Source organism: Lissotriton helveticus, chromosome 9 (genome assembly GCF_964261635.1).
Source record: "Lissotriton helveticus chromosome 9, aLisHel1.1, whole genome shotgun sequence".
NCBI classification, from domain to species: domain Eukaryota; kingdom Metazoa; phylum Chordata; class Amphibia; order Caudata; family Salamandridae; genus Lissotriton; species Lissotriton helveticus.
In genome coordinates this window covers 244,919,491-244,946,947 of record NC_136070.1, presented here as the reverse complement: position 1 = coordinate 244,946,947, position 27,457 = coordinate 244,919,491, and the positions used below count along the sequence as shown (strand labels likewise).

Sequence of the window (27,457 nt, the reverse complement as noted above, 5' to 3'; positions counted from 1 at the left end):
CCTTAGGAGGGCAGGACGTCTTACAAAAGAAACCCCACTGTGGCACAGGACCTTGCTATGCAGATTGTGGCCTTAGATGGCTTCAAATTCTGGGATGCCCTAGGCATCTTCAAGCTGGGAAATGTTCTGTTGTGCTTCACAGTGAAACCCTTCCTAGAGCTGCGGGCGGACTATGACCTAAATCGCTCAAAATTCTTCTGGTACCTGCAACTACGACACGCCATCATCCAATACATCAAACGGCTCATTGACATACTGGGCATAGTCTGCAATATGCCAAAATACACATGCGCGCACGGACGAACCACAAAATCTCACAGGTATATCGATCGTTAGTGGTCAACAGTCCAACACCTGGCTCTTTTGACTGCTTAGAGAAGCATGGGCGCGAGACTTGGGGCAACTTACTGCCGAAGACTGAAGGGAGATTTGCACCATCCCCACAAGAACGTGACTACCTTGCAGTTCCGTCTAATACAGAGTAAATACCTACACAGACTTTACTAGGCTTGGGAGAGACTATGGAAAGTGGGGGTGGTGACCACACCGACTTACCTGCTTTGCTTATCAGAACCAGGCGATTTTCTCCATACAATCTGGACACTCTATTTCTGGCAGGGGGAAGTGTTGTCGTGCCTGGCCCGGGGTCTGGGTTGAGCGTTGCCCCAAGATCCTACGCTTGGCCGTCTCCACATTACAGAGGAAATAGACGCCGACAGATACCGTACCATATTGTTGTGGTTGGGACTGGTGATAGAGAAGAGTGACATCACCAGGGCCTGGAAAGAGAACACCCCTCCGTCCTTGAAACCGTGGAAAACTCGGCTGGATTGCTGTATGAGCATGGAAATTCCCCTTTACTAAACTGGGTGCTGACCTCTCAAACATGAAAAATATGGGTGACCTGGTGGGGCACCATCCTTCAGAAGTTGAAAATCCTCGCCATTCCCTGAATGATGAAATTCTGACTTTTGCAGCAAAAGCCTGAACTGGCGTCACAGGGAGAGGGAGCTGCACGTCGAAAACTATAATGTCAAGAGTTGGCTGGAAATAAGGGGAGGTTGTTCTTGTACTTAATTCCAATAACTTGCAATGTCTTATTCGTTGGTTCAGCCAATCGAACATCCACTATTTTGCACAAGTATGTAAACGTCTGGTGTATCAGAATCATATAAAATCAATAACATGTAATAAAAAAACAATTATGTAAAAGGATGCTACATTTTCCAGAATTGTACGCTTAGTTGACAAAGTACTGAGAATATGTGACTATTTAGAATGTGAGCATTCTGATGGTGCTTGTGTGCGAAGATATGAGAATGTTGAGCTGTGAGGCAGTTCTGGGAGTTGTCATACAAAGCTGGGAGTTGAAGATGAAAGCTTCCCGGAACAGAGGATAGAGAACAGTCCATTACTGAGAGCAGGCTATGGCCAAGATTGCCCAGGGTTAGAATATTATAGTTCTGGGTCTCAGAGAGAGGACCAACTACTACAGGTGGGTGCTGCCCTCTGGGAACTCAGCGATTCCCAGTAAGCATGTGAGAGTGAACAAGTAACTTATCTTCGCCTCTGTACAGAAACAAAGGTGGGACTGAGGAGTTTCTGTCAAATAGAGTGTTACCTACTTGAGATCAGCTTACTTAAACTGACTTAAAATATATCTTTGTCATCCACTTAGGCCCATTAAGGTAAAATCATCAAATAGCTAATTCCTGTTGAGCACTAATATTTTTTTCTCTTTTGCTGCCTCCTGTCACATTATCAGTCCTTGGCCCTGCAGAGGTAGCTAGTAAAGGACTGGTTGCACTTTCCATCTGCTTAATATTTATCAGTCTCTCTTCACTCCATGGTGTTTGTCAGCCGGAAAGGTAGCCCTGATCAAAGACATGGGCCAAAGCTCCTGCTTCAGCAGCTTGAGGTTTCCTCCCATAACTCATTGCCTCTTTGGGCTCAGCTAATCCAAAGACTGTTAAAGCACCACTCATGGTAGAGTTCGAGCTTCTGCAGGAGGTGGTGATAGCAGCACCCTCTACCAAGCATTACTGTCTGGGTCCAGGAAAGGTAAGCAGCACAGATCAATCTCCCACTGGATGGCATCCCTCAAACTACTGAAGGTTTTCTGTTGAGGAGCAGCAGTCCTGTCAGTAGTTCCCTTCCTCAGAATGGCCATGACTGAAAGAAACACAGATCCGTGAATAGATTAGCCAGGCATTGCCACCTTGGAGAAACAATGAAAACCAATACCAATTTGGCAGTGGAGTTAGGTTCGTTTTTATTTTCTGTATGATTCTCCACGTCTACTCACTTGAGCAGGGCTACCCTTATTGGTCCTATTTTGTTCTTTACACCAAATAGGGTATAAAGTATGTCTGGCTCAAATGACCCTGCTGCTTTTGGCGAGGGTAAGTGTTTATACCATGCTGAACACTTGATTACAGTCTTACGGGATTTGGCACCTTCTAATTTTTTTTATGAGATTTTTTCCTTGGTCTTTGCTAGGCACTGCACTGTTCACTGATCTATCCAGGAACTCTCATCTGTTGCCTGGTCTACTACCCTACCACTCTACCAAAATTAAACCTTTTTCCAGAATACTTGTCTTGTTTTATCATCTCTTCTTTCAATGTTTGGACAGTCATTTGTTTATCATCTGCCCAGGAGGGTTTGGGTTTAATCTTTTAAAGAAGCAGTTAAATACCCTATTAAGGATATGTCAACGCACACAAATGGTACACGCACCCACACATGGGCATTTTAATGGAAGGGCACACACATTTAATGTCTCTCACAAGTCATTCCACCAGTGGCTACCTCAATGTTTGGCCACTTCTGACTCAATGTGGTAAGGACACCCCCCAGTAAGTGATATGCGATTTAGCCCAGGCTGCATGGACCCTTTCTTCTTGCATGAGGTCCAACTGAATGACGCTGAAAGCACTAAAATTACATTTAGGTGAAGAGGGCAAATATTCTCTACTACCTATTCAGCTTTGGCCATGGAGGCCACTGTTCGGGAGTGCAATGAAGTTCATATTGCGGCAGAGAATGCCCTCACTGACCCAGATGGTAGTTTCACCCTTGTAAAGGGTAAATTAGATGAGCTCCTCCTTCTTTTGGGAAGTATCTTTTCCCACATCACTGATCAACTGGCCTTTCAGTCATCCCTTTTCATCTGCTTGGTGACGTGGCAGGAATACTGTGATACTGTTTAGAGACTATAAAAGAATGTTAGACGTCAAACTTGATAGATTCTTCCCCCCCTTACTATATGCACTATAACTGTCACTCTGTACCCTATGACCTTGATGTTAGGTGAATGAATGAATGAATGAATATGACTTGATAACAACGCACACAATTCACCCCAACTGGGGTATCTTGGTGCAGCGACAATACAGTAAAGCTGGAAAGAGACCAGGTCTAAACCAATGCCATTTTTAGTGCTTTCATGAATGTGTGATAGTCTGGAAAGTTTCTAACAGAGAGTGGCAATTTGTTCCAGAGGGTGGGGGCCAAATAAGAAAAAGACCTTCCACCACATCTAGATCGACGAATGCGCAGGACCGACAGTATTTATTTCCAACTGGAGCGCAGACTTCTAGCGAGATAATATCGTTTGAGCTTCTGACATAGATATTCAACTGGGCTTTGTAGGTTAAACAGCACAGTTTAAAAGTTATCCTTAGAGATTTTAAGAGTGAAGCAGAGGCCGTTCTGAGCGGCAGATTGAAAATCGGCCAGGCAGCTGTGTTTTGCATGTCTTGCATTTTCGACAATAAGGACTCATTGGCAGATGCAGATAGTGCATTGCCGTGAACCAGTCGGCGCACAACCAGAGCTTGTACTGAGGCCTTCCTGGCCGATAGTGGAAGAAATGGAAATGCAATCTTGAGTAAACGTAGTATGTGGAAACAGGTGCCCGTAGTAGAAAGGACTTTTTAAAAATATATTTTTTTATTGGCATTTTCTGTATTCATGTACATCACATTATTAACAATGGCATTGGTAGACACGATATATCTCACATTCATTATACTTCTTGGCATGAGAGTGGGTAACATCGTGGTCTATATCTAGTGTAGCCTCAGAATCGATGATGGGTCTAAGGGGTGAGTGGTGAGGTAGTATCAGCACCCACGCGAGGCAGCCTTTGGTGTACACGGGTTGCTTTCTCTGCTAGCACTATATCATAGGGGTGGTGATATGCCAGTATTAATATGAACCTGAACAACTCGGGGTGTAGAACTGTAGTACACTGTGTCGCACATTACTGCAGCGGGAGGGGTGATTGCCTGGTTGATGCATTGTGGCAGGCAGTTAGGCAGATTTGCGCAGGTGGGGAGGAGGGGGGGGGGAGGGTAGAGAGTGCCGGAGGTCACCTCCCTGAGAGCATAGTTATGGTCTGCTTGCGCCTGTCAGTCGCGGCCCGCGGCCCGCCCTCTGCGAATCGCCCTGGGCAGCTGCCGGGGTCGCAAGCGCCCTTGGAGAGCCGGTGGGCTAGGATACCGGTGTCGGCAGTGTTTCTTGTGTGAAGGAGTACAGTAGTATGGCCCAAGGCATAGAAAGAGGATGTTTACAATTTTTGTTTACCTCTTCCTTGTGAACTACTCCCTCTTCAGCTGCCTGTAGTAGAAAGGACTTGCTCTTTCATTTTAAGTTCCTGATCTTACTTGATCCCCAGATTTTTAACTACCTTGTTAGCGATAGGGGCAGTGGGTTAAACTGTAGGAAGTTATCTGCCATCCATTTGACAATCTCCTTAATATAATACGTGTCAACAAGCAATACTTTGCTTTGGCAAATTCTTCCTCTAAAGTCAAGACCAGCTGAGTATCGTCTACAAATGATACAATATCAAATTCATATTTTCTGATGACTTTCTCCAAGGGTGCCACATAAATGCGTAAATAAAGTAGGGCTCAGACATGATCCTTGCGGGACTCCCTTGTAGACCATCCTGGGCTTGGTTTTAGACTTTCCCAGTCTGGAACAATGCCAATGAGGACTCATACATCCCGATCTCTTGTAATCTTTGTAATAACTTAGTGTGGGTCACAGTATCAAATGCTGCTGACAGGTGTCAGAGCACAAGCATGGTGGGCGTGCCTTCGTCCAGTGAGCACCTGACTGAATCGGTCACTGCCACCAAGGCTGCTTCAATGCCATGCTCCGCTCTAAAACCTGAGAAAAATCTAGGATTTTATTCATTCAAGATAATTAGTCACTTGTTTATTAATTTGACCTTCCAGCAGCTTGCCCAACCACGCAAGTAGTGATTCGGGCCTGTAATTTGAAAGAACAGAGTGATCTAAATTCTTCTTCTTTTTAAAGGGTATAATCTGCGCCGTTTTCCAGGTTGAAGGGAGTTATCCTAATGTGATGAACAGGTTGAATAGAGCCCTTACTGTGGGGGCAATTTGGCTGGCCACAAGAGCAACAAACCTCTTTGGGTAGGGTCCACAGCAGAGCCAGATTTCACCCATTAAAAGCCCCAGTTGCACTTGCTCCAAAGTAAGGGGTTTAGAATTGTCCAATCTGCAACCCCTAGAACTATCAGAAGGGGTGTCGGTTAGAACTTCAATAAAATGAAGCAGCTTACTTGTAAAATTCTGATAAATCAGCCTGATCGTCTCTTCAAAATAGTCTGCCAAAGAATTGTATAATTCCTGAGTGGCATGTAATGGTTGTGAACAGGCTGAGGGGTGAGTAACATTTTTGAGAATTTGAAACAAATTCTGCGAGGGATTATCAGCAAGAGCAATTTGATTAGAAAAAAAGATTTTGCAAGCCTTTTTGATATTACGATGGTACGCAGAGAGTGACTTCTTAAAGGCTGCTTTATCATCTGAATCCTAGTTGCGTCGCTATAGTCTTTCTAATTTCTTACAAAGAGCTGTCTCAGCTTTTAGCTCTGTGTTATACTGAGGTGCGAAGGGACGCAGTGAGGTATTCTACCGATTTCTTAGCGGCGCAATGTTATCAAAGGCTGGCTTCATAGTAGACTAAAGGTCTGCTAGCACGTTGTTGACTTCAGAGTGTTTTCCGATAGTAGGGGGAACAAAACAGCAAAGGAATCCAAGGAGACATGGTGCCAATGTCTTGTTTCTTTGTTGTCTGGTAGTCTCAGCTCAAAGTTTTCCCATGTTGGCAATCTGGAAACCGATCAAAGCATGAAGTCAAGGTGGAGGAGCAACTCACAATGTAATTCTTTAGAGTTTGTAAAAATCAAGTCCAGGGTGTGACCAGCTGAGCAAGTGGGGGAGACAATTTCTTTTTAAAAAGCCCCAAAGACTTTAAATCGGCTATTAGCTGGGACGCATCTGCGTCCATGGAATCGTCAAAATGATAATCAAATCTCCTAATAGTAGGACATTTTGGGTTGACAGCACGCGAGTAACAATGCTCTCAATAAGATGGTGGCTAAAGTCTTTTTTCGGCCGTGGGGGGGGGGGGGGGGGGGGGGGGGGGGGAGGGTTGCGGTACAGCAAGGCTCCTTTCTAATGATTGTTAGGGGAAAATCCACATCCAGTATCCACATGCAGGGCAACTCAGAGGACCCTTTAAAATTTGGGGGAAGCAATTAGCACAGCTTTGATCAGTCGATGTTAAGAGTGGGCTGCTTTCACGCATATCAAGGAGTGTTTTGGGGAGTAAGCAATTCTAAACTGACTGACCTTAGAAGACATAGGAGTAGGGGTCCCGGCTCCTGGCGACAGTCAGGCACGAACGTGCGTAGACAGACACAGGGGCGTAACACAGGCCCCCACAGACACCGTGGTGCAGGGGGGCCCAAGATCCAGGGGGCCTCCTTAGCACAGCACTTCGGCCAGAGAGCTCCTGATAAGAGTCCGGAGGGGGGCCCTCCGAGTACCTTGCCGGGGGGTCCCCTCAATTTATGTTACGCCACTGGACAGGCATGCCTTTGGCACTTCCACTGCGTGCCCGGCCCGTCATCTGTTTTTTTTTTTAGAGCTGGAGGTGCGGCGAACTAGACCGCTACCCCCTGCTGATGACGTGCAAGCAGGAGTAACAAGCATTTACAATGCAATGGTCTCGGCATTCTTAAAGTTAAAGCTATTGGCATTGCTCATGACATTATTTTTATTTATGTTTTTGTTTTTAAAACATAAATAAATGGCATTGTCATTTACAATGCCAGTAGCAGGGCAGGAGAGCAAGCACAACCAATGAGGGGGCGGGGGCAGGGGAGCATGCACAAGCAATGAGGGGACAGGGGCAGGAGAGCAAGCACAAGCAACGAAGGGGCAGGGGCAGGAAAGCAAGCACAATCAACGAGGGGGCAGGGGCAGGAAAGCAAGCACAAGCAACGAGGGGGCAGGGGGCAGGAGAGCAAGAGGGGGCAGGGGCAGGAGAGCAAGCACAAGCAATGAGGGGACAGGGGCAGGAGAGCAAGCACAAGCAACGAGGGGGCAGGAGCAGGAGAGCAAGCACAACGAACGAGGGGGCAGGGGAGCAAGAACAGCGAAGGGGCAGGGGAGCAGGCACAGCGAGGGGGCAGGGGAGCAAGCACAAGCAACGAGGGGGCAGGGGCAGGAGAGCAAGCACAATCAACGAAGGGGCAGGGGCAGGAAAGCAAGCACAATCAACGAGGGGGCAGGGGCAGGAAAGCAAGCACAAGCAACGAGGGGGCAGGGGCAGGAAAGCAAGCACAAGCAACGAGGGGGCAGGGGCCGGAGAGCAAGAGGGGGCAGGGGCAGGAGAGCAAGCACAAGCAACGAGGGGGCAGGGGCAGGAGAGCAAGCACAAGCAACGAGGGGGGGCAGGAGAGCAAGCACAACAAGCGAGGGGGGAGGCAGGAGAGCAAGCACAACAAGCGAGGGGGGAGGCAGGAGAGCAAGCACAACGAACGAGGGGGCAGAGGCAGGAGAGCAAGCACAACAAACGAGGGGGCAGGGGCAGGAGAGCAAGCACAACAAACGAGGGGGCAGGGGCAGGAGAGCAAGCACAACCAGCCAGGGGGCAGGGGCAGGAGAGCAAGCACAACGAACGAGGGGGCAGGGGCAGGAGAGCAAGCACAACGAACGAGGGGGCAGGAGAGCAAGCACAACAAGCGAGGGGGGGCAGGAGAGCAAGCACAACGAACGAGGGGGCTGGGGGCAAGCACAGCGAGGGGGCAGGGGCAGGAGAGCAAGCACAGCGAACGAGGGGGCAGGGGCAGGGGAGCAAGCACAGTGAGGGGGCAGGGGAGAAAGCACAGCGAGGGGGCAGGGGAGCAAGCACTCACCGGAGGACTCGGCAGCTTCTCTACTTCTTACGGCAGCGGTCGGGCATGGCCGGGGGACATGCGCAGTAAGGGGTAGAGACACATCGACACTGTAACGTAATCTCGCGGGTTTTGCGTATAATTTAGAATCAGACACACGCATAAAATGGTGTAGCGGGATAGGACTCTCACTTTCTAAACGGTGGAAGAAGGACGCTGCGATACCGAGGTAAGGTCTCGTCGAGGAACAACAAATACCCAATTTGAACTTATGGGTAAAATAGAGGGGCAGGGGGGACAAGACACCGAGAGTACTACGAACGATTCCTAGCAAGGCAGGCACTAAGACGACGTTATAGAGGGGGGAGAAGAATCCTTCTTTCCCGAGTCAAAGGGCTGAAAGAGGCATGCCGTAGAGCGCGATCAGAAACAGAATGAGGTAAACAGAGCGATATACCTTACAAAAGGGCAGGTTGTTCTCTTAAAAAAAAAAATCTGTAAATGCTCACGCTGCCTGCACGCCCAAGTCGGCACTCTGATTGGTTAATGAGGAACACCAATCAGAGAACTGACTTGGGCGTGCAGGCAGCGTGATGAGGGGCTGCTCTCTCCCGATGACGTCAGGGAGAGAAAGAACAGCAAAAACACACACCTCTATCCCAAAAAGACGGGGCTTGAACGGAGTGACGCCCCTCTCCTCTAATGGCTGGCCTCCGTTTAGGAAGCCAGCCAATGGAGAAGAGGGGCGGGTTCAAGCCCCACTCTAGGAAAAACATAAAATCTCAGCTGCGCAACACTGCTGCGCAGTGTACGCTAGGCCGAGACCTAAAAAGGAAGAATTTACTTCCTATGCTCAATCGGAAGAGCTGCGGCAGAGGTCTGGTACGAAAAAGATGAGAGTATTATTTTAAGATTATCAGTAAAATGTTGCCCTGTCCAATTTAAAACTCCATAACACTTGTGCTGCAAATATGAACAAAGTTGCAACACACACGGTTAGACCTAATCATGTGCACCTCTGACATTTGGCATGCTGTCTCCATTGTTACTACGTAGACAATGGAGATAGCTCATTGAATGTGTGTAATGCAATTGAGTTGGTTATCCACTGGGGTGGACCCCTTGATTCCCACGTGGAAGCACTAGTTTGCCAGGCTGCAAGACTCAGTCTTTCGGGTTACCCTCCGGGAGCTATTGTCAATTAGGGGGGCTAAATTGGTGATTATGAAACTTTGGAAAACAACACTAATACCCACTTTTCAGAACTGGTTGGATAACATGTATGATATGGCACGTTTTGACCACTACATTTATAAGCTAAATGACCAATTGCAGATATTTCAAGAGATATGGGGATTTTCCTTAAATATTGATATGCTGTACTCCACCATACACCCCAGGTGCCTACAGAAGATCACATTCAATTTCATTTTCCATGTAGATTGCTATGCTCTGTTCCCAATCCCCTTTCCCTTGAGGTTCCCCAGACTTCGACCCCATACAATATTGACCCGCATTATAGTAGGTTTCGGATAGGAGGTCTTTAATTTTTTTTCTTTTGTTTGGGTGTTCTATCATGCCAACTTCGCTCTTACAAGTGCGTGCTTCCTTTTCCTTTTCCCTCCAGCTCTTTCAATGGTTGTGATTTGTTTTTCTTTCCCCCTCATTTGTATTATATCTCATTAATTGCTTCAATGGAAATCTGGTTCACGGGTAGATTTTGGAATTGTACTTTGCTTTGTTGGTATTCTTGCCCTGCATGGCAGTTAGTTTGTGTATCTTTATTGTGCATTTCTTGTGACTGTAATCAGAAAATTAAAAAAAGATTTGAAATATCAAAGCCTTTTTTCATTGTGATCACTTGTTACAGCTAAAGAGTGTTATTGAATAGGCCTACAACCAATTGCACTACTGTTTTGTTGGCTGGGTCTCGCAAAACCAAAGTAAGACCTTCTTTCCTTGGTCTGTAAATTAAAAAAGTTAATAAAATTACTTAAAAATTTTCCATGAGGGTTCGAAATATCAAAAAACCTTTGCTTTTGAACTGCCAGCATATATTTTATATTTTGGGATAAATAAAGGGTGGCCTCATTAGCCCCATCCAACTGTTGCGCTTATGGTAGCCAAGAGATTATTACCTTTCATAAGTTAATATTCATCTAATGCTCCTTTGTTCACAACACATGCGACCTGTGCCTTCACTTTCTGGTATTCTTGGAGCACCTTTTTCAATATTTGAATATGCAAGTTAGACTTTATACTTGACATTGCTTACAAATCATTACTAAGGGAGGACTTACTCAGACTATCTGGAAGTATAAAAAGGATTTATGAACTATTTGTAGAAATCAGTGTTTAAATGCTGATCTCGCTAGCTCCATCAGATAATCAGAATTCAGAAACAGGACTTCCGTCCTTTCTTTGATCTTCGGTAGTATGAGCCTCTCAACAACACCTTTACCTAAGGAAAACATATATGCCAACCATGAAGCTAAAGTTTTTTTTTTTTTACTTTGTCTACTTGGGCGGGAGTATTTATGGTCAGGCAAGGAAAAGGGTATTATTAATACCACTACCCATTATAATTTCTAATGTTTTAGTTCTGCATAGACAGAGAGAGTTTTCCCTCTACTGCAGGTTGGGAGGGTTGTGATTATTTTGAGATGTTATTCTAAGTCCTAAAGTAGCCCCTGGTGATACAGATATAAAAGAACAAATGTAAACATATACTTGAAAAAAAGGAGCCACATTAAAAAAGTTACAAAAATACACACTTAGTATGAAGTTTTGCCCAAGTTAATATGAATCATCCTGAAAATATTCCTAGTATAATTTCTGATGTTATTACACTGATAATCGTATATGTGGTCATGAATAAAATCAAGTGTACAGAAAACGTAGTTACCCACAAATGTTATTTTCCATTTGGCTTTCTTTGAGTATTAAATGCATTTATCTCATGCTTTCATATATTTAAGATAACATATTCCTCATTATGAATCATGATCAACACATAATAATCAGATAAAAAAGCTCAGATATAGACAGATATTGAGCCTGTGAGACATTGACATACATTTCATAGACGACTGTACAGTAACTTTTACTTTTCATAACTTTAAATTTACTTACAATGTCATACACCTCTCGGTCATCTTCATTTGCTAATGTTAACAAGGCAACCAGTGGATAGCGGGTTCTAGGCACAGTACCAAAATCATCAATGTCCTTATCTTCCGGTAGCTGACACAATTTATCTTCTTTGCTGTTTAACCCAACACTTTTAATAATGTGAAGGAAACAATAATTATGGATACAATGATCTATATTGTTATCTACAACAGTCCATTTTACACATCCATCAAAAACATAAGAGCATGACGAAGTATAAACCAGATGCAGTTTGCATTATAAAGAGGGGCTGGTTCTATCTCCATGTTGAAAAAGAATCCCTGTTTAGTAAGGACAGAGAAGAAGAATTCATCACATTTGGAAGGTACACCACATCTGCAAATCCCAATTTGCCAAAAATCACGTTTGCTTATTAACGCAGGCGAGGTGCTTTGATCATTGGAGGCCTGTTCTCAAGGACCTTTAATATTTGGCGGTGCACCAGAGGTGATCCGTAACTGAATCTGTGTAGCTGATTAATCCATTTAGGATACTGCTTTGCAGACACATATCCATGGCCAAAGGAATGCTCTTGACCATAAGAACGACTCTCCAGGGCACCAACATACTTAACTTGAGTCACACTCAGGCTCCTAAATCGACAGTACAAAAGAGCGGACTTGAAATACTTTGCATTACCTAGATCATTATATATTCATACTGTGAAAACGTTCCATGTAATATTGCAAAAACTAGTCAAACATAATAATCATGGTTCAAAAACAGTGGATGCCATAAAAGAAAATAATGACTGACTTGCTTTCCAGCCTCCTTTATTTTGAAAACTCAAACAAAGAACAACAGAAAACCAGAGTGATGGATTTCTATAATTTGTATTCATTTTATTTAAGAGCTGGGTGGAGAGGCCATTCCTATTTGAGAACAGAGCATCTAAAAATTCATTCAATTTGTGCTCGTGACGCACGAGTAGTTCCCAGAGGAGGCTTGTCAAAAGACATCAACTATTCCTTTTGAGTCACAAACAGCAAATTATGAGAACAGCTACACAGGCTTTAGAAAAACAGGAGTTTGAGCCTCATTCTGATAGTAATCAGCGGCTTCTAAATTTGAGTTCCATGCCCATCAAGTCATGAGACATTTTCTCCATTGCGAACACCTGCCAAAGGCTATGGCACCATAGCACAAGCCCCAGTGGATCTGCATCATGCCCTCCAACTGAGGCAATCTTACACTAACAAGGTCAAGCATATCAATAATCCCAAAACCGCCTTATTGTGTCCCAGACCTTTTTCCAAATTGTTTGATGTACGTACGGTCCCACAAAATTTGCCGAAAGGAGGCCATCTCTATCTCGTCTTGCCCATTTTTTGGGAAACTAAAGTGAAAATCCTAAGTAGACACAGCGTAGTGAGGTATTATGGGTACATTACTCCGTAAGGTAAGTGGATTCACTGTACAGAATGCTTTGAACATGTGTGGAATAGTATTTCACAGATCAAACCAGTCCTTACTCCAATTCAGATTACCTAAGATTGACCACCTTCATCGCTCCTACTATACCCATGTGCATTCTTGTAGACTCTTCTAGGATGTTACATATATTAGATGTTAGCCATGAGAAACCATCATATTTTCAAGTGAATGATTCAAACTTGGTCTGAGGTGTGGTTGCACCTTCCTTGTTGGATGGGTAGACCCCTAGTGGTGTAACTGTAAGTATTACATTCTATCAAATTATGCTACCCCCTAAAATAGATTTGTGCTTTTAAAAAGACTTAAACTGGCCTTGATGGAATAAGTCAGAGTGCTGTGGATATTCCCTGCTCTTCCAATTTCTGAAGGCCTCCCCCTTCATTGTAGGTGAGATGTTGGGATTGTCATGAATAGGTGGATCAATTGACAGGAAGGATTTCAGTCATCCCCTAACCACTACACTATTTAGAACCTCCAGAACAGATTTCAATGGTGGTGCCAGGTATGCGTTTCCTTGCTTATGACTTGTGACCAGCCATACAAGGTCCCATAGTGACCTACCTAGTATTTAGAGAAGTCCAGACATGCCAGATAATTCACTACCTGTGGGTTACCAGATATTTCGTATTGAATTGTGCCATACAGCCTGCCCATCCAAATGTAATCAGCTTGCCCTGAAGTTCAATCAGTTCCAACAAGCAAAGTTTGGAACCGATATATTAAGTGGGATAGGCCATTTACCTTCAGGACAGGGATACGGCCTAGCCGAGATACGAGCACCTGAGATCTTCTCAAATTTCACTATGTAATTGAGGCCAGTTAGCTGCAACCCAGCCCTAGAGTTTTCTTGCCTAAATTTGAACCCATCCATGTGCAGGTGGTTTCGGGTTGTTACCACCAGCGGTTCCATAGCCAAGACAAATAACAGAGTGGGAACAGTGGCCATCCCTGCCACATCTCCCATACTAACAGAAAGCTATCTTACTACCTGCCATTAACTCTAATGCCACCATTTGGAGCCACATAACTAGTAACATCCCATGCTAATATAAGGACCCATTCCTACCAAGATAGGACCAGCTCTTGCAATCAAATGCCTTCTCTGCATCAAGGGACATCAAAATCTCTGGGATGTTCTTCTCATAGCTTTGTCCACTAGGTGTGCTGTTATTGCTTGATCCTCCCCTTAATCTCAAATAGAAAAGGGAACTAGAACATCAAATCTATTAGCCCGAATGTTAGTGAAGATTTTAATACCTGTATTCAGAAGGGTAATTGGCCTCGACAATGTACATTCCTCAAAGTCTCTGTCCACCTCGGGTACTAAAGTGATGTATCTTGATTGCGTTACACCCATACACTCCACTAACAAATTAAAGGTCTTAGTAATTTTGTGCCTGTCTGTAGGAACAACAATTTTTTAAAAGCCCGTGTGAAGCACATCATGGCCTGCCATCTTGTTGGGACTCATACTTTTAAGGGCTGTGAGTGTCACCACCCTATTAACTGGTGCCTCAAGAGCTTCCATACCTTCCCTTGCAAGGAACAGAATTGTATATGGTCAAACAAAAATGTTTATCTCACTCATTCTTCTTGCCCGTGAGCATAAAGTGATTGGAAGGTTTAAAAAATGACTTGTTTTTCATGCTGCTCAAGTGCTCATCCCTCTGCGTCTCTAATAAGCCAGAATGTATTCTTGCTCTCTGCACTCACAATTGTATGGTTGACATCCAGCCCGCCTTATTCCTCCTCTGGTAGACCAAGCATTTCAATCCAGTAGAGACATCACTGCTCTATTTGTTCTGAGTACTAACAGCTGCATTTTCAGAATAGCAAGTTATCCATAAGTGTGTCACGGATCCTCGTCCAAGGGGCTGCATTTCACAATCAAGGGTCCTTCATAGTGTTCAGGGCCCCCAACAACAGCCAGCGCTTATTTCTTTTTCCCTGCCTGCTGACCAACAGTGTCTGCAGAATTTTAGATGAGGCCGTACTGCTTTACGTCAAAGACGCACACGGCTAGCACTCCCACTGCTCTGCCATGGGCCCCAGTCTTTCTACATGGGGTGCCCAAGTCACCCTTCACTCTCACATACATATCGTGCTGTTCCTCCTCAGTGTTGGGCCCCCCTATGTGGTCACATGACCCAGAATTCACGGCCCAGGCAAAGTGTCCCTCAGTAGCTCTTGGCTCCAAATCATGCTTCTACTTCCGCAGAGGAGCACCTATGCTGGCGGTCCTTCCTGCTAACCCCGGGCTTCTTCAGCTTCAGGCCAAGATACTCTGCAGTAGCAAAAAAATGGGACCCCCCTCTACAATATTCTTTTGGCCAGGGAAAAGAGAGGACAGTATCAACAATAACAAGAGAAATTCCCCTACGGCCTTAAGCTTTCATGTTTGACATTGTTCAAGATACATTCAAAATAGAAAGAAACTTGTAAATCAGCACAGATACTCGATTTTTATATCATTTTCTTTGTTTTATTCATTTTTGTATAAAGACTTATTATTTTCTTTTTTGTTGAGGATTTTCATCTTATCATAAATATTCTTTTAAGTTTATCAACATTTTTAAAAAACAAACACAATTCATTATTCACATGTCTAAGATCAGACAAGTTATTTACATAGACCCTGATAACCACACGCCCAACAGCAACCACTCAAACTCATACCCTCTGGGGAGGGGCGCGCACACTGGTGAGTACGGTAGCTCCACCAGCATCGAGGGAGGCTCAAGCATTGAGCCCCACGGCTTTGGTTGCCCTTCCTGTTTAACACCTTGGGTGAGGAAATGGTGCCTAACCTGCACCTTCTATTATGGACATTTCCGTGAATCCGGCTCCAGGCTCTCCGCTCCGGTCACGGTGCAACATGTCTGCCAAGTAGCTTTTTGTGAGTAACTCCCCCACGCAATTGGAATTGCAACCGTAGCCACTTCACAAGAGAAGATGCATTGGCAGGAAGGCCCCTTGTCATAAAGGAGGATGCTTCGAGTTTGCATAAATCTCTGTCGGCGGCTTGGCTTGAGGTAGCTGAGCTGGAAGGGGCTGCTGCCTTCTGGCTGCCGAGCGCCATTCTCGCATTCCTGTGACAGGAACCATGCCAGCGCTATCAACTGGGACCGGAAGTGACACAGTAATGCACACAAATAAATATACGTGAAAAACGAAATCCTCTAGGAAGGTCATTGGCTAACAACTAAACAGATAACTTTAGATTACTATCGGAAGAAGCCACAACGCTCCTGTAAACCCGTGAAGACGTTAATATAGGATCAGAGGCTCCATACTATAACGGTCATGCCGGTTGGCTTTAATGCAAGGAATACCACTAGCACTTTCTGTATTTGATCCTCAAACATTGCGCAGTTCTCATATGAGACAAGGGCACTCTGGCCAATTTAGTTATCATATGCGGTGGTGACTTCGAGCAACGTTAAAGTTTTGTCCACTGAAAGCCCTCTAATATACAAGATACCCTGTATCCACAAGTATAAGAAGATAAACTCTGTTGGTCCTGAGGAAGGTGGTATTAACCCACCGAAACGCATTGACCTGGCGTATTAAGTCACTTGTACCATATGGACTACCTCAATCGCAGAAATGAGTGGATGTATTGTATGCTGAGTAGAGTATGTGATGTGGTATGTATGGTTGCTGTTGGGCGTGTGGTTATCAGGGTCTATGTAAATAACTTGTCTGATCTTAGACATGTGAATAATGAATTGTGTTTTTTTTTAAAATGTTGATAAATTTAAAAGAATATTTATGATAAGATGAAAATACTCAACAAAAAAGAAAATAATAAGTCTTTATACAAAAATGAATAAAACAAAGAAAATGATATAAAATTCGAGTACCTGTGCTGATTTACAAGTTTCTTTCTATTTTGAATGTATCTTGAACAATGTCAAACATGAAAGCTTAAGGCCGTAGGGGAATTTCTCTTGTTATTCAAGGTGCTCTGCAGTGCCACACCCTCTGGCCTAGAGTACCGGCTCTGCGGGGATAATCTCTTCCTACAAAACAGATGAGCACACACAAGGTGCTTTGCCCCAATAGGTTTGCTTTGGTGTTTTTGGCTCAGTCAGCCCCAAGTATCCGCCCCCCACACATAGGGACACGACTAACTTGACTGCTTCACAGCCACTATCTTGGGTACGCCATTGCGTCTTTCCAGGAGACGGGGCCAAACAGGATCAGCAATATCCATTCTCTCGTCGTGACCTACTGGGATTTCACCATGTCCCTCTACTTTTTGCAACCCCCAAGCAATGCAGTACACCCCATGTAGTGCATGAGCTGGATGAAGGCCGAGGCGGAGGAGATACTGCACGTCTAATTCCTTTGCTATCCTGGCAAAACACGCATCCGTTTTCAACTTTGATTTGGTCTGACATAATGTACAACCCTTTGCATGCCTATGATGAAAAAGAATGGTCACATCCGAACAATTTTTGTTGTAGGCAAAGTTGGAGAGTTCTTAAAATAATTGAGGAGGACAGAGTTTTAATCTCTTTTCCAAGGTAATCAAAGATGAATTTGTGGACCAGAGTCAAGGATTTAAATGTGTCTTTGGCTTCCACTAGCAGCCAGTGCAGGATTGTGAATTTTGGTGAAAAATTGTTTTTTCTGGATCAGTGTACAACTGCCCTGAAAGTCAAGTCTAAAGTAGCTGTATGAACGGTTTTCCTGGGTTTATATTTTGTGTAAAAAATAATGTTGATGAATAACTATATTTTTCACTAATTTAGTGTGTAAATGATAAATTAACATGATTTCAGCTGAAGCAAATTTAAATTAGAGGATACAAGTGTGTTCAGTGGCGTAGCGGGGGGGGCCGGGGCACTGGTTAGGGGGCGGCGGAGGTGAGCAAGTTGTGCCTGTCAACTACCATCATCCCCCAACCCCCGAGAACAAGTCGCCTGTCGGCTGCCAGACACCCCATCCTCCTTCCGAACAAGTCGGCTGTCGGACACCACCCCGCTCTTACCTGCACCAGGCGGCAAACTTAGGATCCGCCATGGGTGGCAGTAGATCTAGCTATGCCACTGAGTGTGTTTATTATTTTATTTAGTTAGGCCACATTTTGTCAAAAACGCATTGTATTTAATATGGAAGCTGTCTGTTGCTCACTGCCGTCTCTTCCCCTCGCATCTTGTTCCTTTGCACATCTTCTCTCCCCACGTGCTCTGCAAAAGCAAATACAGGCTTATGTAATGGATTTTTCCTAGTGTGTATGTATTGTGAATTAACTTTCTTTGTGTTCCAAATGTTGCAGATTCTGAAGCTTCTTCCGTTGTAGTTCTATTGATGGGTTTAGCAATCTACCACTGGTTGTTTAGAAATGTTTCTTATTTGTTGAACTTCCTATAGCAACATCATGTAAAAAATGCTCAATGCTTTTTTAAAAGTGGAATAGTGTTAATCATTTATAATGCGCTGATTTGATCAATATTTGTTACTTTTGATCATGCCATAATGCCGTCGCAGCTGCTGACAATATACAGTGGTGGGGCAGTGGGGGGATGGATTAATCATAAATAAATAAATAAATAAATAAATAAATAAATAAATAAATACTTACCTGATGCTGCCGGACGCCTCATGCCTCGGTGCTTCTCTGCTCTTAGTAGTCCCTGGAAACCATCACAGACTCCCCATCCAATCGAGATGCTGCTCTCCTGCTATTTCGAAGCAAGAAAGCAGCGTCAGGATTGGCCTGATCAGGCTGGTTCGACGCTCGCTCAGCACAGGGAAGTCTGTGCCGTTTCTACAACCGGCTGTGAAACACAGCTGGGTTGGAGAAACCTAAGTGCGCATGTTGATTTGGCCGTCCTAAGATGGCCGACCAAACCGACATGTGCACTTACAGTGAGCAAGAGAAGAAAAAAAGAAACACAAATCAGAAAGACAGAGGAAGAAAAGGATGGAAAAACACCATGAAGGGAGAAAGCAGGAACTTAAAAAGAGCAAGATAAAGGGGAAGTGAATGTCTGGTAGTTGTATAAAGAGGCATGAGGTGGAATAAAGATTATGCAGCCTTGGTATGGGGCACCCATGTTTAATGGCACTGGTAACAGGCTTACGAGCAAACCTTTGAGCACTGGCACTCATTCTTTCACAAATTAAGCATTGACCATTGAAGAATCTGTCTCCCGTTCACCTCAGTTCAACCAGCTAGACTAAAGTTCTAAGTCACACTGGTTTTAAAAGGAAATTGCCATGGGATGTTGGGGTCTATGGTGATATGGATTTATCCAGTGACCTTACTATGGGGTGGCCAACGCTACCACATACCCTGCATGGTGAGAGTCAGTGCTATATAATCTAAGGATAACTTCGACACTCATTGCAATAGTAAAGCAATATCATAAATCATCTTCAAAATCAGGGGAAGTTCAAAAGAAGGGTTATAGTGGATAAATATTAGTAAAAATAACTATGTTAACTGGTTGTGCACATGCAAGAATACAGGTACTCTGATTGCACACATAATCCTCTTTACCATTTCTAATTTACTTCATAGTAAAATCAAAGGATACGTATGTTGAGCTCGATAAAGATATTCACTGTCCAAAGCCTCCTCCAAGTTCTGTGGCACCCGGATCCGAAAGCAGTAAACATGTTTCTGCAGAGTTTCTTGAAGTTTTTGAACACTACACCCCCAGTAACATGTGAGGATGCACTTCTCAAGACAATCAAGTTTCAATGATATACCACCTGTGAAATAACAGACCATATAATTGCAGTCAGGGTCACTAAAAGTATGCATCAAGAGGACCAAATTGAGCAACAAGGTTGAATAAATCAGGCAACAAAAATTGTAAAGGTATGTGGTATATTTCACCTACAGTGGTATTTTTTTGTAATTAAAAAGCCATGGTGAAACCCAAAGCAATTCAATAAGGTAGAAATCCCACAGGTACAAATCTGTGAGTAGTACAAGCTTGTGGTAACAAACGTACAGCCCCCAGTCTCCATGATTCATTCCCATAAAAACAACAAAGAAACATCCTATAAAGGACATGGAAACCCTCAGAATACCAAATAAAATGCAAGAAGGATGACCCCTCTTCACAGTGACAAGATGTTTAACCAGTCAGGACACGTCAGGTCTATACATTCACTCTCCATTTAGAACAGCACAGGACACCAGACAGCCAGAAATTGTCTGTATTGGCAGACCTCTCCAAGGTCTTAGTCATCCCGAGATTTGGGTGTCTCAAATGCAATCTTGAATCTGAGGCAATATTCCAATGTTGTGCTATAACCATTTTGGCTGTCAGTAGTAATAGAAACTGTAATTTGCAGGCGATATCCTCCAATGCATGAGCTGGAGACTCACACCTTCTTTATTAGGGTCATCAGGTATAGGGAAATCTACATAGTTAATGGCTGCCAACATTTCCTTCCAATATGCTTCCAACCAAATACATGACAAACAATTGAGGCTTGTTGTACCAACATCTCCATATTGTTTCCAGCATGTATCCGGGGTCCCTGGGAACATCTTCTATAAGTCGTCGGGGTTCAAATAACAACGTGTCATTTTAAGGTACTATTCTGTTTGAAACCATGACTTGTGATCTCCCTCTAAAGATCTTCCCGTAAATCCCATACTTCCCCGCCCCAAGTGTTTAATCCCATCTTTCCATGTATCTCCATCTGTAGCCTCTTAGAAAAGTGTGTACCAGCAGACAAAACTCTTAGACTACTAATAGCTCTTTGGTACATGCAAAGATGGTAATCATGTTCTTATAGAGAATTCTCTGCGTCACTGCTGTAGCTCCCACAGATGCAGTTGTGTTAGCAAAATCTTTTACCATGCAATTTCGAAAATCCGTTTTGCTGCCCAATAAGAACTTAATAAGAAGTCCAGTGTTGTGCAGCAGTTCAAATCTTTCCAATGTTTGCATGCCATCCTGTCCTCAGCGGGGTAGACCTCATGGTATAGTGAATTTGAGGTTGTGGGAAAGAGAAATGATCAGCCCCTTGTGGTAATCAAAGTTTCCAAGACCTACAGAGGAGTGTTTGTAAAGCTACTATATTTCAGGATCTGCAGTCTTTGTCTGTCAGGCAGCCAAATCAAATCCCATAGTGGTTTATTACTGGCTGTGACTTGATCCATGTGTGTCTAATACTTTTGGACTCCTCTGGGAACATTTAGAAAATGCAATGGTGCCGCTCTGGAGTTCCAGCTAAAGTCCATTTTCAAAATGCACTTGTGAAACCGAAAAAACACACAAAGTCTATACAGAATTTTCATCTTCACTGCGGAGATTCTGTCTAGCCATTATAAATAAAGAAATCTCCACTGAAGCACACACTTCTTTATGTCCAACAGTAAGACTGGAAAATGAGCGCCGTATAAATATATTGATTTGTGTAGTTAATTAGACACCTAAATACTTCACCAACTTGTCAGTGACAAGTAGAAGTAGTCCTTTTCCAAATGGGCAACATCGCAAACCAATAGTGAATAGTGTCTCTTCAGGCCCCACCTAACTTTGGTAAGTCATCTTAAAGTCTGACATAGCCTCATCCTGAAGCAAGAACTACAGAAATGAGTGAAGTTGGCTGCATTACTCTTGTTTATTGCTACTTCTTCGAGGTCTTCTTACATTCTGCCCACAAAATGAGTCTGTCTTTGTACTTTTTTAACATTTGGATTATAATGTGAATTTTTTTTATTCTTCTTTTAAAGATATCTGTGTTATATCTAAATAAAGACATTTGATTTGATTTGATTTTGAGTCTGGCACCTAAACATTGGTGCCCAGCTCTAGTTTCAGTTGTTCAATATTCAGTGCTCCAATTGACCAGGGAGTGAAGCTCTGGTTGTTGACACAGCGATCATCAGATGCTTTGCTATACACTCCGGAACCTGTTGGCTTACCCTTGTTGCCACAAAATGAGTAAATTCGAAGTAAGAATCTGACACCCTCAGACTCAAATATCCTGCTTGCAAAATGAAGCCTGGACAATCCCTCCTACTCAGTTGTCAAAGAGGGGGATGCGGAGACCTATCCCTCCAAATAGGAAGAGATATATTAACTGTCAATAGAGTAAGTGCAACCTTCAAGAAGTAAGCCTGAATTTCCGGAAAACTTTCCTGTTCCATCATAAGACTTTAAACCAGCCATGGGAACAGTAGAGGAATCTTAAAGTTGCAAACATACCTTATAAAACATCAACATAGTCTACTACTGAGAAGGCTGTTCAAAGAGTCCAGTGAAAACCGAAAGTCCCACAATGGAAGAAGCTTTGGTCAAAACTGGTATGCCTGTGCAGTTTTTATCTGCATAAGGAACAAAACTGCAGACACAAAGTACCCTAATGACAGGGTGAACAAGAAAAAGAAAAGGCTGAGGCATTTAATGAGAAAGGATGATTGTAGATCTACAATCATGTCGACCAGCTAAAGCTGCAAGGACATTGGTTATCAGCCTACAACTACTGATGCCCAACATCTGCCACCTTCTTTGCCCATTACCCTAGCCGATTGACCCGATGATATCGCAAGCGAAATAAGTATTTCTTCTTCCCCCCCGGATGATCATTCCTTAGAGCTACCTGTATTGCAACAGTCAGCGGGTATAAAATCCACTGACATAGCCCCGGACTCTGGGGGTATTATAAACACCAATGCCAACCCGGCTATGGGTGAAACTGCAAGTGTCTTAGTCCTTAGTAGGGATAATGTTAGCAATCTTAAAATTGTTTCATGGAATGTGGCAGGTCTTCGAAGCAAGCTTTTGTTATCTGATTGGATTGGCTTTATTAATGGGTTTGACATTTGCATGTTTCAGGAGACATGGAGTTTGGAACCGCTGCATATGCAGGGATTTTCTTGCTTTTGTGTACCCGCTACCTCGGTTGGACGTGGTCGTCCTTCTGGTGGGCTCATAATGTGGGTAAGGGTTGATCTTAACCTCAAGATCACACATCAGACCCCCTCCTGTCCGGACATTATGAGGCTCTCCATTGAGGGTATAAATGGTGCCCCCGCTTGGGAATTCTTTAATGTATATGCAAGAGGTACCCAGGGGGGCCAAATCGCCCACAATCGACATTTTATCTGACTTGCTGAGGCTGTGTGCTCCTGAATCCTTAGTTTTGGTCGCTGGGGACTTTAACTGCTCATTCGAACCCTTGGCAGTAGAGGACATTCTTGGCGTGCACGAGGACGATGCACAATGGGGCGTCCCGTCTCTAACCCTCAAGCCCGTGCGGAGATGGTCTCCTGTAGTCCTCCAATTAGATGGTTTAATGATCGAAACAGGTCTAAGAGCTGCCAATGTCCGTACTAGCTCCGATGCTCAGGGAGCCAACACCTACAATAGAGTGTCGTGTGAGAGTAGGATTGACTACATAATGATAGATAGGAGGACCTGGAAGTCAGTAGTGGATATGGTCATTATACCATCGGTGGAGAGTGACCATAACCCCCTGTCCCTCACATTGCTAGATCCATGGCACAGAAGGGAGCGTATACTTTCAAATAGCGGGGGCTAATAACCAAGCAATTTATTCCATCTAATTGTAATAGATTTCTCAAGTGGCCTAAGTTCTGTCTGGATGAGTCTAGACTGAGTAAGCTTGATGGAATTCTTGCCGAGCAGTCAGCAAGGCTATCTGTAGCTTGTGATGAGGCGGCTGGGTCAGCAGAGGTAGAAGATATCTATACTGCCACCATGGATCAGATTGGAAAGTTGTTTACGGTCCCAGCCAAGAAGAGTCTGGCAACTACCAAACCACCTCAGGACTGGTTTGATAGTAATTGTAGAAGGAGGAAAACCGATTTAATTTCTGCCATCAAATCTTCTAATCCAGTATCTGTACGTTCGGCCAGATTGTCCTATAGAAAGGCAATTACAGCCGCTAAAAGGGCTTGGGAAGAGTCCCATTGGGAAAATCTCAGACGCAAGCCAAAACAAGAATGGTAATTTGTTTTGGTCACTAGTCAGAAAATCGACTGGTTGCGATTCGAACCAAATTCCAAATCATATTATTGGCAGGGAATGGTTTGAACATTTTTTTAAACTCTACGGTGGGAATGAAATGCCAGGAGTCCCTGGGCATTTGAGCAGTGCTCTGGATGATGGTTCCCGGCGGCTCGCATCCACTAGAGTTAATAATAAAGAGGTTCTTGCTGCAATAGCCAAAATAGTATTTGCCAAAGCCCCAGGAAAGGACGGTGTGCCAGGCGACCTTTTCAAAGCTAATCCTGATGGTTGGGCAACGTATTTTGCTACCCTAATAAACGCATTGCTGGCAGGCTCACCGGTTCCTAATTCTTGGAAGGCGGCCGAGGTGATTCCTATCTACAAGAAGGGTCCTAGGGAGAATCCTGCCAACTATCGTCCAATTAGTCTAATAGACGCTGGACAGAAATTGGTGGGCAGGGTTCTCCTCGGGAGGATCCTCTCGTGGGCAGAGGAGCATAAGATCATTTCCCCTTATCAGGCAGGCTTTAGGGCATGCACAGGTACAACTGACCAAACGTTTAGGTTGTTACTCCTTCACTGGAAGGTGGTTACCATTGGCAAAGGCGGTCTTTATTTGGCATTTATTGACTTAAAGACCGCCTTTGACCTGGTTCCCCGAGACCGCCTGTGGACTATATTGGAGGAGATGGGGATTCCCCCACCAATCTTAAACCTTTTGGCACGCATGCACGATGGTACCTATGCCCGTATTAGATGGGGCTCCCAAGGGCAAAAAACCTATAGGATTCCTGTGAACCGAGGGGTACGCCAGGGGTGCGTGTTAGCCCCAACACTTTTTTCTTTGTTCGTGAATGGTGTGGTCTCTTTTCTGCTTGAAATAAATGCAGATGCTCCGGTCCTGGCGGGCGATAAAGTGCCCACCTTACTTTTTGCAGACAACACACTGTTGGTCTCGAAAACCCCCGTGGGCCTGCAAAAGTTGCTGAACCGCTTCTGTTTGTTTTGTGAACTTAGGGGCCTTGTCATTAACACCTCGAAAACTAAGCTCCTCTATTTCAATCCTAGTAAGTCCTCCAGGTCCACCCTCTTTCTTGATGGAGAACCATTGGAGCGTGTAAAAGAATTTGACTACCTGGGAATTAGAATTTCACAAAACTTGAAGTGGCAGCCCCATATTGATAAAATGCTTCTGTATCATAAAAGGGTGGCTGTTGCTTTGGGGCGAGAACACCGTATGTCCACCTCTAAGCCCGTTGCCCCTGCCCTGGATATATACGCTGCAAAAGCTGTGGGCAGTGCCCTTTATGGTGCAGAGTTGTGGGGTTTCGATTGCATTAGCGGTCTTATCACTTCCGAGAATAAGTTCCTTAGAGAGCTGGTATCCCTCCCAATGGGTACCCCCATCAAACCATTACTGAGTGATCTGGGTCGCCGCTCCATTCGGGACCTAGCCAGGCTACGACCTCTTTTATATTGGGCTAGGCTATGGCGGACCCCAGAGCTCTCTAAGTATCTAGATGGTTTGAAAGAGGTCATGAATCTTAATGGCTCCCATAAAATCAGCTGGATCCGTAACATTAAGAAGCTTCTAAACGACACTGGCTTGCCAATCGATTGGGAGCTTGGAGTTCCCTTATCTAAGCCTGAAATTAAGCGAGTTTACTGGAACTGGGTGGACGAGCGAGATTCAAGGGACCTAAACCAAGGAAGGCTGACCGAAGAGTTTAAACAGCACAAACCCAAGCCTCGTTTGGAGCCTTACTTGGATTTTATCAAAAAACCAAGGGATAGATCCCTATTCATTTAGTTCAGGCTGGGAAACCTACCCATACACGATTACACCTGTAAGTGGAAGCCCCTGTACCAAACCCCACCTGACTGCCCAATTTGTGAAGGCGTCACTGAAAGTATCGCTCACGTCTTTTTTGCATGCCCAGCCTATGTAAAACCGAGACAGAAATGGCTAAAACCCGCGTGTTTATTGCTCGGAACCAGGAATCATTCCGTAGCACTTAGAATACTCAAGGCTGACACTAGTACAAGCTTAGTGTGTGGGGTTGCCAAATTTCTGAGCTGGGTTTGGATAATTAGAGCAAAAGCTATGAGATGACTCGGTTTTAATAAATTTTTAACATCCACAAAGCTGCTAATGTTTAATATGCCTCTTAAATTATTTATTGTAACATGAATGTTTTTACTGTAATCAACTTTGCAAAATGTAAGATTTATGAATTGCGGTTTTTCTTTTAAACTTTGTATGTGCTTTTATGATATCTTGTATATCGAAATAAAGCTTTGATGACATTACCCTAGCCTGTCAGCTCCACCTCTAAATCAACTTGTTCCTGTTTTTTTCATTATTATTTTAGCAAACACTTGAGAATCCTCAATCCCATGTTCACGTACAAAAACCATCTCGATCTTACATACTTCATAAAGATTTGGATTTTGTTGAACTATTTTCGGATTTACATTTGAAAAGGTGCACTTGCTCAAGATTTGTTATGGAATTCCATATATGAATTAGATTAGCTCTAACGACAGCGTTAGTGACACCACCCCTTCACATAATGGCCACAATAATGTTTCCTTGGTGTTATGCAGAACTTAACTCATACATTGTACATGGATTTTAACAGTGCCTATGAACTCCGTATAATGGAGATATATGTTATTTCCGGTTCTTCTCCCACTGCTAAGCCTGCTTGGGAAGTTTCATCAAATGTTAATCATGAAAGATCGTGGCCCATGGGTGGTACTTTACCTCTTCAAAGTGTCTTATTTGATGCAAACAATTGTTAATTACAAAGGTTGTGGTGCCCTGAGGCGTCAAGATGGCAGACGCACTCTAAGAGTGCTCTGGACCCCTCTGTCATCCGCCTGGCATCCGCCCGTCCTCAGCTGCACCCTACCTTCTCCAGCAGAGGATCTCGACTCGCCACACTGTCCGCTCTGCTCCGACCCCTCCTGGATCGGACGCCTCTGTCCCGGGAGCGGTCTTCTCTCCCAGCCGGACCCCAGCTCTCCAAAATGGCGGCTCCGGCAGCTCACTGCACCTAAGCGGACATCCCTTGCCTGGCGGCGGTGGCGTGTCTGTCAGGCGCACCACCGGAGCCTTGGCGGAGAAGTTTACGGGGACTTCCTGGGGCAGGGACGACGTGGGGTGGCCGCGGGGGGTCAGCGCTGCCGCCCGCAGTGGCCAGGGCCGGTGCCCCACTGCACTGTGTGGCTGTGACTGCGGGGGCCTGCCGCGCCTCGGCTGGTACCGCTGAACAGCGGTGCACCTGCCTGCCGCCCCCCCGCCTGGCCCTGTTGCCGATCTGACTGCCTGGTGAGTCGGCCAGGGGAGTCGGAGCTCGTCTGGGCCGTCCTGTGAGGCCTGTGATGAAGCAAGGTGCAGAACACTATTTTGTTCAAACTTGCGAAGTTAGGTGGCCAGCAGCATGGCCGACTAGACGTGCCGGCACAGAGCTCCGGCCGAGCCAACTAAATATCCGACTTACCTGATCCCCCAAGACCCAGGAACGCCGCAGCAGCAGGGAGCTGAAGCCCGGGCACCTGATACGGTTCATTGCAGAGCTGCAACGAAGGCGATCCCTGCCAGGGCACCGGGTGAAACGGAGGCTCTGCTGCCTCAAGGAGAGCGAGATGGCGGCCCCGGTGCTCCGATAGA

General features: G+C 44.7%; 1 protein-coding gene across 1 annotated transcript in view; it reads right to left on the bottom strand.

Moving 5' to 3' along the window:
* CGRRF1 (cell growth regulator with ring finger domain 1) overlaps nt 1–27,457 on the bottom strand; it is a 130,106-nt gene that overhangs the window by 33,688 nt on the left and 68,961 nt on the right. The window contains exons 3-4 of the mRNA XM_078659836.1: nt 19,378–19,555; nt 11,357–11,504 (exon numbers count right to left, since the gene is read on the bottom strand). Coding sequence (XP_078515962.1) covers nt 11,357–11,504; nt 19,378–19,555 — 326 coding nt within the window. The remainder of the gene's footprint in view (nt 1–11,356; nt 11,505–19,377; nt 19,556–27,457) is intronic.